Source organism: Parasteatoda tepidariorum, chromosome 10 (assembly GCF_043381705.1).
Source record: "Parasteatoda tepidariorum isolate YZ-2023 chromosome 10, CAS_Ptep_4.0, whole genome shotgun sequence".
Classification (NCBI taxonomy): domain Eukaryota; kingdom Metazoa; phylum Arthropoda; class Arachnida; order Araneae; family Theridiidae; genus Parasteatoda; species Parasteatoda tepidariorum.
In genome coordinates this window covers 1,358,801-1,371,660 of record NC_092213.1, presented here as the reverse complement: position 1 = coordinate 1,371,660, position 12,860 = coordinate 1,358,801, and the positions used below count along the sequence as shown (strand labels likewise).

General features: G+C 29.1%; 1 protein-coding gene across 1 annotated transcript; it reads left to right on the top strand.

The window, feature by feature from the left end:
• The first annotated feature begins 4,764 nt into the window (after positions 1-4,764).
• Positions 4,765-12,621, top strand: LOC107439067 (microtubule-associated proteins 1A/1B light chain 3C). The gene is made up of 5 exons (XM_016051541.4): positions 4,765-5,190; positions 9,178-9,233; positions 9,816-9,922; positions 10,679-10,844; positions 12,482-12,621. Exons 1-4 carry the CDS (start codon positions 5,046-5,048, stop codon positions 10,836-10,838), a joined length of 468 nt encoding a protein of 155 aa, XP_015907027.1. The 5' UTR covers positions 4,765-5,045; the 3' UTR covers positions 10,839-10,844; positions 12,482-12,621.
• Positions 12,622-12,860: the final 239 nt, after the last annotated feature.

Sequence of the window (12,860 nt, the reverse complement as noted above, 5' to 3'; positions counted from 1 at the left end):
AACTACTAAACTTAAAAACTTGAAAATACTGCGGTTTATTGGAAAATGCATAGGGAGTACAACGAAATAAAAAAAATAATATTCCATAATTATTAACTGTTAAACTTGCTGGAAAAACTGCCATAGCAAGCCACAGGGATGCAATGGCTGAAAACACGTCAGATTTGTTCTGTTTACAAACATTGAACCATTTCATTGAAATTGAAATTTGTTTGAATGTTATTGTTATTTTAAGTGCTCTTTTCTCGAATTTTTTCTCACTTTTTTATGTAGCATTTTGGTTTAGTGCTCGAAAACTATAAGATCTAAAAATTCGAAATTACAATGAGCTGTAGAAAAATGTGCTGAGAATACATCTAAATAAAATTATTTAAAATTAGAGTATTTGGATAAGAATTACTAGTGGTTAAACTTGTTAAAAAATAGTCAATGTGCAGTGTTCTGAAATGAGAGCCAAAATTTAACGCGCTGAAAGACATTTTTTTTTTGGGGGGGGGGGGGTAAATTTAAAACGATTTTTGTATCGAGATTTTAACACGACACGTTTGCAAATTTAAGTGTTTTTTTTTATTTTTAAAAAAAGAATTGTTTCTCTTTTTTTTAAATATTAACTATTTATCCATTGCTGTAAATAAATTAATTTTCCTTCACGAGAATTCTTTTTTTTTTTCATAAGTGTGCTCGACTAGACGTTAATCAAAAGTGGCAAAGAGAGAAAGAGGGATTACATGTTGCCAGATATAAATCTTGACATTTATATTTAAATTTTTAAAAGTTAAAAAAAAATTATATCATAGAGATAAAAACCGTTTCCTGTTTGAAGTGGTTTGAAGTCTCGTTAACGAGTAAAATTAGTTCTCATTAAATCATACAATCTATATTCCTTTGGTTAAATTTTCTTTCAAGTACAGATGATTGTCGTCGTTACGATTAGCATATTGACAAAATGTTTTTAAAGAAAGCAACACTAATTGTACATTTTGAAACCAAACTGTTCGGTATTTTTATGGTGAATATCGACGTAAACTTAGATGAATGGGTAGCAATTTCGGGTGATGGTGAGCAATGCCACCTAGTGTATTAAATATGCTATAAAAATTAAAAACATGCTAGCTGATGACCCATTCTTCGTGAATGAAAGAAAGAAAATAATTAATAAATCAGTTCTGGTCAACAATACGAAATCATGCATACAAATGGAAGGTGTATGCAGACACAATTAACGATGCGAAAATAATTTCAGTTATTTTTTTATTTATTATTATTTGTTGCCCTCTTTGGTGTCTTTACGATATAAAATTAAGTTAAACACGTTTTTTTGTTAGTCTATCCCATCAGATTAGAGATTGACTATATTCAGAATAACTTTTTTTCTTTCACTGCATCTTTGAACAGTCGAGCCAATTTTAAGTTTACAATTAGCAATGTTCAACTCCGTAGCGTAGCAACTTTGAACCCAATCCAGAAGACAAGGGAGCTCCTGGATCAAGTATTGGGAGAAATTTGCCTCAGTGGAATACTTTTTAATGGAACTAACTCGCATTTACGTTACTTGGAGATTAAAACTACGAAAACCTTCTATGGTTAGTCTGACGGCAGTTAGTCGGACTCCATAGACGATCCATCTACCACTGATGATATTTTACGTCAGCACTGTGATCGGTGCCAGCCAGATGCAGAATTCGTATAGATCTGCTATCGCTTGGATTCGAACCCAGTTAACATTGGGAGGCAAGCGCTTTATTGCTTGAGCCACCACGGTTCCAATTAGAATCACTATGATGCTATTACTGGTCAGTATTGATAGTCAAAATTTAGCACTATCAATTAATTTTCTCCGGTACATATCGGTTTTGAGGGACCGTAGGATAATTCTTTCTACAGTATTGGTATTAAAATTGCTCAGTATTAGTGCAATTTTGATAAGTACCAAATTTCAAATAACACTTTTCATCAAAAGAATATGGTATCAAGATTATACTTTTTACCTATTATAGTATATTTGTTACCTATTGCATAACCCTTCAATATTTGAGTTTTGTGCGAAATACATTTATTAGTAGTAATAAATTAAAACCGAAATTTTAAAAACAAATAGAATTCTTATTTTATAAGGATTCTAGAGCACGACCATTTCTCAATCTGAACTTTAATTACTTTAATATATTGTTTAAAATATTTTTAATTTTTGTTGGAAAAAAGTTCGTTTTATCTAATTCATCAAGGTTTTAATGCATTATCTTTACCACTGAAAAAAAAAATATTTTCTGAAACTACAGAATTTCTTTTGTAGAATTCTTATTAAAACCGCACCAATTACCATATTACCAGTTGTACATAATACCAAAATTAATTAAGCCTCTTAACTGTGTATGGTCATTTTCTTCAGTTCCCCTAAACCCTTGCTATCCATTTACTTTGCTTTTCAGTACGTAGGCAATTTTTTCAATTTAATTAATGCATATTACCAATATTAATTAAGAATTCGGGTCAATAATAATATGGATATTTTTTACGGTTCCTCTAAATCTTTACTCCATTAATTTTTCTTTTTAGTGCATAGCTTATTTCTTTTATTTCAATATGCATTTAGTAATTACATTTAGAACATAAATTACTTAAATGTTATTGGTGTCAACAATAATACAGCGATTTCTGTTACGTTTCTGCTAAACAAATCTTGTTGCACTTTTCCGTTAGTTTTGCCTTTCAACACATAACTATTTTTTTTAAATTTCATTAAACTACTTCATGGATTTAAATTATTTACTTTTCTAGATACACGTTTTCAAGGAATTACTATAAGCAAATTAAACTCGTGGTTTCGGATAACTTTAGGAATACTAATTTGGGTACGTAGTGCCAAATGTTGCTACGTTAACATTATTCGTTGACTTCAAAATAATAAAAAATAATTAATTATTAAAGACGTGCAGCAAACTCTTTTTTTTATCAAACAAAGCTGTAAGCTAACAAATATTGCGCATGCTTTCTTTAAAATATTTGAAAAAATAGAATCGTCTATAGTTTAAAACAATGGTTAACGCTTAACCAATTATAAAATTCCAATTCGATTTTTGCTCATCTAGCTCGAACGGTTCGTAGTAGAAGGTTCTAATATCGAGAATGACCTTTCCCGTGCCTCGAACTATCAGTATGACAAGTTTTATCCATCTCGGTCGGATGGTTAACGAATCTATAAAAAAAACAGACAGACAAGCATTCATTTTTATGTGTATAGATTGATAAAAGTTTCGATATATTTCTTGAACATTACATTTTGATCTTTAAATATGAGTAATGAAGCAAAAAAACTGATTTTCCTTTTCTTGAAATCCGTTGTATCACATTAAAAGCTATTATATTTTAATATGCTGAACAAGCAATTTTTTTTAAAAAAAATATAATTACTTCACTACGTTTTTATTATCTATTCGTGTCTGGGAGGATTTAATCTTGCAATAAAAATTTCCATCATTTTCCTATTAGCTAGAGCACTTAAGTTTCTTCTGTTGAGCTTCGTACCTTATGGCTGTACAAATTTCATTCGCTTTCTGACCGCATCAGGCAAAATTTATTCTTTCGTCCCAATTTATCGTACATCAAAATTGTAGCCACTTCTGGCTAATTAGAGTGCTCAAATATCATCTGGAGCTCAGTGCGAGATCACTATACAAGTTTCAAACGTTTCTCGTCTGGCGTAAAAACAGAATTTATCACTGAAGACGGTATTGATCATTAATCAAAACTTTCTCCGGTTACGGCTGATTAATTTTGGCTCTTTCTGTCGGAGCATAAGCCAGATAGCCGTATGATTTTTCTTTAATTGTTAAAACCCACCTTATTCCTATATTTAGAAAAGAGTTTGGACTCACTATTATGAGCCTCATCCCGTTCAAACACAAGATAGATAGGATTTTTCTGTGCCAGTATTCCGAAATTTATTATTTCAGTTAAAGGTTAAAATCTTCAAAAATATTATGTTCAAGTTTGCAGAGGTGGAAGCCAAATAAAATATACAATTGAAATTAAGAGATTAGTTTGTGACACCTTATGATATTTAATTTTCTTTTATGCTTACTAATTGAACCAAACTGATGCTTCGTTGAAAAATATGAATGCTTTATCTGAATGCATTAATGTTAGAAATTCACTCTCAATTATGCTATAAATTTAATTTACTTTACGTGTGTGGTAAATTTTATAAACTATACAGAATATATTTTATGGCTTAAAAAAAGTATTTCCAACGATAAATGTGTGACAGCTTTATTTTCATTGTATATTTATTGAAATAGAGACAATTTTTGTGCTGTGATTCCTTTCAAATAAATTTTATTTTTCAAATAATTATTATTATTATTATTATTATTATTATTTTGTGACAGCTCACTTTCATACAAAGATCGGTAGTAAGTCTTTATTTGAACATCGTAAGTTACATGTTTAAGCATTTCTTTCAGCATGTATTTTATCTGGATTCAGAATAAATGATTTTAGGATTTACCTACAATAAAATAAATTATCTTAATAAAATTTCATAAGTAAATAAATAAAAAAGGGGCATAAAGTCGTACAAGCTAAAATTCAATTAAATGTGTCATGGTGACAAATTTATTTATCTCGAAAATATCTTTTTTGCCGATCAAAATATTTCTCGAAATTCGAGCTTGATGGAAACATGTTACCTTGATCTCACACGTGTCTGCTTACGTACAAAGTTCTTCCTTTCTGATTGGTTGAAAATGCATAATCGACTGCAGAATCATTTTCAATAGTTTCGCAGAAATAGAGGCGATTTCAAAGCAAACGATTTAGAATTCATCTGCTAGTAGTTTCGTCTGAGGTTCTTAACAAATTTTTTGCCGAATGCATTTCATTGGTTTTTATCGTACTAATCCTAAAGATTACATTTACGGGTCTTTTTCTGATTTGGAAATGTTCGACGTTATTTGAAAGTTAATTATCAATTTAAATTAATTAGTTTTGCATTCGTGGTGTAAGTTATTAAAAAAAATTGTTTGAAATCATTGCATTCTCTAAAGATGTTTGCTATCCCACAACATACATGCACTCATTGCGACCATGCTAAAGTGAAGTTCTCTTTGCCAAAAATTGTAAATTTGACTTTACGAATGCCTCCTAAAAGCGATGGGCAACGGAAAACTTTCAAAGACAGACGTTCCTTAGGCAAGTATTCACTTTTATTAACTTGCATTAAAATTTCGAGCTATTTTTTTTAAATTTTAATTAAGAAATTTCTAATAATAATGATATGTTAACTATGCATAAATTGTTAGCCATGCAGGGGAACACAAATTTTTAATTGTGACATTTCTTGCCTAAATAAAATATATTTGCAATTTTTATCCAAATTGTTTTTTCAAAATTTGTTTGTTTTTTTGAGTATTGCAAAATTTAGTAAGCTTCTCTTGAGGTATTTAAGAAAATTTGAAAAAACCGTATAATTATGTTTTATGACTAGTGTGTAAGAAAAAGGGAATACCTATTAACTTTTGAATTGAGTGGATTCTCAAGTTTTAAACTGCAATCTAACTGACACTAACCTTAAATATGCTAAAATATTAGTGCAGATAATATTTTAAGTTGCACGTAGTTAACATGCATGCTTTTTCTCTACTGATTTGACATCCAATATCAGGGTAGCCGTAATGTGAAATATAGGGTTCAAATAGTTTAGGCAGAGCGGTGAAAAATGAGTTTAATATTTTACGTATTTTACCATATCTCTGGAATTGTTTGAAATAATTAAATTTTGTTCCAAAATTATAAAACCCGTTTATGCAAACACAATTTCACATTAAAAAAATTTTTAATAATGGTTTAAAAAAATTTGAATTACAAGATATACAAATTTATGCATCATTTTAAACCATGTAATTTCAATTGACAATATTCGAAACTTGTACGTGATTAGTCAATTCTTGATAAACTAAATTAAAAAAAAAGACTTTTTCACATTATTTTGTGTGAAATTAATATTAAGGGGCCTTAACTGTTCTTCTGCCTGCATTATTGAAACCATATTTTACTGACTGCTGTGTGCCACCCATATTTTGAGGGTAAAAATTTGGAATATGTCAAAAAAATGCATGTTTATTCGAAGAATGTACGCTTTTATCTGATTTTGTTACTTAAAAATATTATCTGTACAAATTTAAGTTTACTTTTAAGTCGTCCTTTTTAATTCTAAAATCATTAAGATAGCATCTTGAATTGTGAAAATCAAATAATTAAATCAAAAGCTGTTATGAAATTCAGTCTTTTTATCTTGCGCATAGTACCTGAACAGTTTTGTGTATAGTACATTTGACGCATAGTACATTAAGAATTTCAATTTTAATCTGTTAATATTGGCTAAATATTCTGTTAATATTGGCTAAATAATTAAAAAAAATCCTGCAGTTGCTGCCTATTTTGTTTTCAAATTATTTCTTCAAAAAACTATGTGAAAAATTATATTAAAAATATTAAAAGATTTTATTATTTTAAATTTGAAGTATTTCACTAAGTTTAAAATCCGAATTTAAGAAGATTTTTTTTCGAGAGAAAATGTTTTTGATTGTATTATCACTGTAGCATGTTGATTAATCATAGATTTGCAATAAAATTAAAATTAAATTTAGCGGCTTTTGAAATCCAAACTTCAATAGACACGTTAAAAATTTCACACTTTTCAATATTTGTAATAGCGTTAATGTATCCAAACCCAAAGGGAAAGTAACTTCTATGCGAATTATGTACCAGTGTTATTTATACATTTTCCAGATTGTAAGTTAATTAAGCTTATTACTTATGGTACATGTAACTTGACATGACAGAGAAGAGAAAATATGTTTTCCTGTTGACTACTGAGCTTTAAATCATTTTGACTTATGATTAGTTTTTTAAAATAAAGCAGCATTTTTTTTTAAATATTTTGAGGACGACAGCGGGTTTAAACCTTTTCAACAGTGTGAAAACATCTTCTACAGACTTTTATTCAAAAGATAATTTTACTATGGCTCTTTCTGAAAACATTTTTATGGCCAATTAAGCATCCGATGTTTTCTTTCAAATCTAATTTTCCGGTTGTGCCATTTAACAATGTAATTAATTAACAGGTAAAAATTTGTTAAATATCTTGTCATCTTAGAAAAAAACGTTTCAAAACAAATTCGAACTTTTTTCACATTCTATAATTTTTAATAATGAATTTTATAAATAAAAATTTTTCAAAATCATAGCATTTTATAATTGAGGTTTCTTCATGTTGCTAACAAGAATTTCCCTTTAAAATCCGAGTTTATCTTTAAATAAACCTGTTTTCATGACCATTTATCCCATTTTTTTTTCTCTTGCATTACGTATTTGCGATACTTTAGCTTAAAACTGTTTTATTTCATTTCCCTGAGAATCATTCCATTTGGTGCAGTTTAGCCAATTCTGGTTCTCGTGTCGTATAGCTAGACGTAAAACCCACTATAAAATAGTAATTAAAGTTGGTTTTTTCCAGAAAATTCTGATTTTAACTTTTTTACCAGCTTTCCCTTGTGATAGTGTACTTTTTAAAACATGAGTTAAAGTTTTTATGAATCAGTACTAAGTTTCTATCGGTTTTTATAGTCAAATTTCTTAACTAACAAAAGTTTAATTCTTCAATTTTTTTAACAATCTCAAATATGTGAGCTATCATCATAAATAGGAAGAAAAAAGGTGCAGTGTTCAAAAAAGTTTACACCTTGATACACTTTTATTCTAATCATAGGATTTTCACACGTATTTTTAAAAATTTATACAAATAAACTGAAATGATTAAAATAACATTATTATTCATTTATTCTAATTTAGTTACGTAAATTCGTGTTCACACACAGTTATGAATAAATGTATTCCAGACAATCGCAGTCACTAACGGGAATAAGAGTGGTCATTGTTAATGTGAAGAATACATAAATTTAGTAAAAGAGAGATTTTGCTCGGTCTAAATCTACTCTAAATCATGTTTAGAAAAAACAAAGATCTAGTTTTCATTGAAAAAAAATCATGTCAATATAAACAATTTGAAAAGAATGCAGAGAGTAGCAAAATACATCAGCGTTTAGTGCTGAATATGTTGAATAACTAAAAACTTTGTGAATGAACTTTTTTATACAGGGTTAATACCAAATAGAGTTCGCATTCAGTTTAAAGGGTGAAATCTGAACACTTGAAGTGTAAAAAAGCTTACACCCATCTCATGACCCTTACCACCCTACTCGAATTATATTTTCACCTTCGAAAACGCTTGGTGCACTTTTAATATCACTAGTTTACAATCTAGTAAGAGTTACCGTGAGTAGGCTGTTATACATCGATAGAATCAAAAATTCCCTCTTAAAATATGTATGTTTTCATTTATGTAATAAGGGTAACTATGTCTTCATTTTTAAATAAAATGATTATATTTTTTTAAAAAAGGATTATATATTGTATAATTTCTATCTGCTTCAATTATAAGCCTAGTTCGAATTCATTTTGATGTTCTCTCTGTGCTACACCATGTTTAACAAACTAATTTTAGTTTAAGAATTTGTGTTTACATGCAAATTAGTAAGTCTTACTTCTAATTGTCTCGTAAAACTATGCACAATTTTATTTATGAATTCTAAATTTTGTAATTACTGTAAGATATGATACACAAAGTCAGTAAAGTTATTTCTAAGATACAATGTAATAAGTAAGAACTATTATTTTCGGATGCATTTATACAATCTCTTAAAATGAAATTAGTATTTTCCCTGTGATACGTTATGTTTGATTAACTAAAATCATTTCGAACGAGAGAGAAGTGAATAGAAATTAAATACTAAAAATTAATACACTTGACAGATATTTAAAATTAATAAATTTATACAATTAAAGATTCAATAATTCAAATTTTTCTTAAATATTGAGACCATTTTATTCAGGTGTTATCAATGATAATAAATTGTACATTTGAATGCATTTTGCAGCAATAATTATATATAAATTTTTACAAGAATTAAGCTTAATCGGAAAAAATTACTGTCCCGTGCTATCAGAAAGTACTGGTCTGGGAAAGCACTCATTTCTTCCTTTCGCCGGACCTAAACAGGTTTAAAAAAAGTGAGTAAAATCCTTAACATTTAGATGAAGTATTTTTTTTTTTTACAGCCATGAGAAAAGCAGAATCAGCAGACATAAAGATCAAGTTTCCTCGGAAAGTACCGGTAAGTTAGATTGACTCAAAATTAGAATATTTTATGCGTTCTTGGCGTTCTAAGAGCCTCTTAACGTTCAACTTTTTATTGAATGAAATCAAATAATAAAATTTTGTGTCTAAAGTTTCAATAGTACCTTCAATATTAGTACTTCAATTTAGTACTTCAATTAGGGGTAGTTCAAATATATTATTCCCTTATTAGTGCTTACGTGGATTTGTTATTTGCTTATTTTCACTGATATGGAATTGAAGGGTATAAATAATGCTTTCATAAGACATTAGTCTCATTTTGAAAAGAAAAATAAAACAAAAAGTGTTGAATAGTGGAGGGAAGAAATTACAAATTTGAAATACTTGAATATGGATAGAAAAAAAGCCGGAAAAAATTTCTTCAAAACGACGTTTGAAATTTCTCACGAGTTTAGTCACAGAAGAAAAATCTTCTTGAAGGTTATTCTACTCAAAATTTTATTTATTGTTTAAAGTTATGCAAAACTAGCATTACTTTTAAAAAAAAATTTCTCTAACTAAGACTGTAATAACTTTTTTTCTTCCTTTGAATGACGCCTGTTTTTTCTACTTTTTGAAGGTTGTGGTGGAGCGGTCTGATGAAGAAAGACTTCTTCCTCACTTGGATAGAGTGAAATTCCTCGCCCCTCACGACATGACTGTATCCCAATTCATCTGCAGAGTGAGGTGAGTTGTTTGATGCATTTTATCGTTTTCTATCCGGACTAAAGTATTCAGACACCAGCTGAGGCGTCACTGTGTTGGGATGTCTCAAGTGGCCACAAGAACTTAATGAACTAAGGGAGAATGATTCGTCCCTAAGTTCCTGGGGTTGAAAACCTAAACTGAGATTGACATTCTGAGCAATCGTGCTCTCACAACTCTATGGCAATATTTCGGGAAATTCCCCTTCCAGCAGGTATAACTGCTCCATTTCACACTTCCAGATCTACTCAGCCATGGTTTGAGGAAATGGGTATTTAAAAACTGAACCAACTTTTACTAAATCCTCGATTTAAATCCCATAGAACACCTTTACGACGAATTAGAACAATTTATACAACAGCTCATTTTGAATTCTATTTATATTTGTTATATTCATTAAATACTCACCCATTGTAGAATATTCTTTTCGATTTAAGTAAAAATTAAGACTTGTATAACTTTTTTTTATTGGACATTAAATTATCAGGATGTTTATCAGGATTTCAGGATATTAAATTATCCTAAACAATGTTTATGGAAAAAATTATCAGCGTTGTGTATAACAATCCCATATTACACTTGTAAAAAAAAATGGCTTGAAGAGAAACGGTATAAAATACGCTTAAATACTTTAAAAAATAATTTTTTATTATGGACACATAAGCTTAGGGTACCTAAATACTTTTGTTTTTGGATAATAGCGCCCATAAAGTGTTTAAATTTGTTTCATTTCATAAGGAGTCGACTGGACGTGAAGTCTACTCAGACTTTCTACCTGATGTTGAAAAACCACACGGTCGTGTCTATGTCTAGGACTATGGCAGAAGTCTATTGCCAGTATAAAGACGACGACGGATTCCTTTATGCTACTTATGCATCTCAAGAAATGTATGGTTAGAGACTCGTAAGTATCAAAACTTTCAAGTATCCATTTCATCATGTGCTAGTATAAAAAAATAAAGTTTCATAGGGTAATTAAAACTCAGGATGAAGTGCCAAAAATTATTTCAAATTACTCATATCTAATTACTTAAGATAATCTGATAATCTTCCAGATGATCTACTCATTATTCGTTAAAGTTAAAATAAGATTTCTGCAGAAAAGAAACTTTTCTGTTCACTTCTTATAATGTTTTTCGATATCTATACAATCGAGTTAATAAAGTATTTGATAAAATATATTATGAACCACATAAAAAAATACATGAAGAAAGTCAAACGGTTTAATAAATCTTATTGAAATGAATGGAAATGGACAGAAGTGTCTTTCGTATTTTAAAATCTTTAAATGTGACCGGTCATGTGACACGTTACCCAAGTAAAATGGGGAAAACTATACTTTCCAAACTCTAACGAATCAATTGCAGATTAGCTTGATAGTATGTGTGCATTCACTACTACTACTACTACTACTACTCGACACTATTGCCTGCAACAAATTGTGAAAAATGAAAGCAGCCATAAAATGAAAAACTTATAAAACTATAAACGATACTTTGTAAAATGCTAAGAACACTTGATTCTACTCTTTATTGGGTCCACCCCTTTTAATAGGCAAATAAGCTAGCCATAGGAATGGTTTTTGACGGTAATGAACTGTAACATGCACGCTGAAAAAAGAACACAATTATATAAAGGAGAGAAGTGAAAAATCTTAAATCAAAAATCTGACTCTTCATAAAGATGAAATTCACTACTTAAATTTCACCAGACGATAATTTTGAGTTTTTATACTTATAATACAGCCTCACTGGTGATTTTTCAGATTTTTGAGTGGTTTTTCTAAATAAGCTGTTACTCTTGTTGTGTTGTCAGAATAAATTTCAGTTTAAATTTTCTGAAAATATTTTATTTATATTCCGAATAAGTGTATTTTGGTCTTTTATATAAAAGTATTAAAAACATTAAAAAAATATTTAAAATTTAGCAGCATACTGAAATCTTTAATAAATTTTATTTCAAATTTTTAAATAACTTTTGATAGCAAAGATCACTGTGTTGCATTTGTTTGGTTTTGGTTACATGAAGCAAGTTTTCTCTAAATACACGTAATTCTAACAGCTCCGAAAATTTTGATTACCTTTAAGTTAAATTATCAATAAGCTTTTGTTCGTCAGAGATAAATGGATTAAAAATCTTATATAGTGTTATGCATTTGATGAAGGTATTTTATCTGTTCTAGGAATTAAAACCAATGCGTAAGGCCCACTCCAATCAGGGCTAAAGAGAATAGGCTATTCTCTTTAGCCCTGCACTCCAATGCGTAAGGTCGTGCAATTTTTTGCGTCTTTCTATGAATATACTCGAGTTAGTCCGAGGTTTACTTTTTTAATGTTCTGATATTGTTTTCTTATTTTATATCCATAAATCAATGTTCTAAATTAAGCTTATTCGAGGTTAATGCTTCCGAATCATGAAGATTGCTTATTTATTACGCGCCAATCTGATCAGTAAGTTATTCAGGGTAATTTTTAACCTTGTGTCAGTGTTATAATGAAATGTGATTAAAAATGACGTCATAGTAATAGAATTTTGTTTCAGGTACTGAAAAAGTGCTTATTTATTGACAACTGAATTCAACTTCGTGTAAATCTGGACTTGTACAAATCCTATGCTTAACACTGTGATATTTTCTCACCTGACTCATTTTATTAAAATAAAGATTGTTTGATCATTTACAATATTTGTTGAGATTTTTTTTTCTAAGCTGCTGCCAATTAAAAGTACGTTAGTTTTAACTATTACCTCCTGAACCCAGAGATTTGAACAACGGCAGAAAAATAAGATTTTTTATTTATAGAAATATATAACCGAAATTAAACTTATAATTTCGAGAAAAAGAAATTTAAAAATGAATTGAACTTTTTATTTTATTACGTAAATTTTTTTTTAATTTAGCATATTTTCTGATGTTTTTAGT

Excerpts from the sequence above, each read along its gene's own strand:
- LOC107439067 (XM_016051541.4), top strand. The coding sequence starts at position 5,046 with ATGTTTGCTATCCCACAACATACATGCACTCATTGCGACCATGCTAAA. Across the intron at positions 5,191-9,177 it reads CAAAGACAGACGTTCCTTAG|CCATGAGAAAAGCAGAATCA; the intron begins GCAAGTATTCAC and ends TTTTTTTTACAG. Across the intron at positions 9,234-9,815 it reads AGTTTCCTCGGAAAGTACCG|GTTGTGGTGGAGCGGTCTGA; the intron begins GTAAGTTAGATT and ends TACTTTTTGAAG.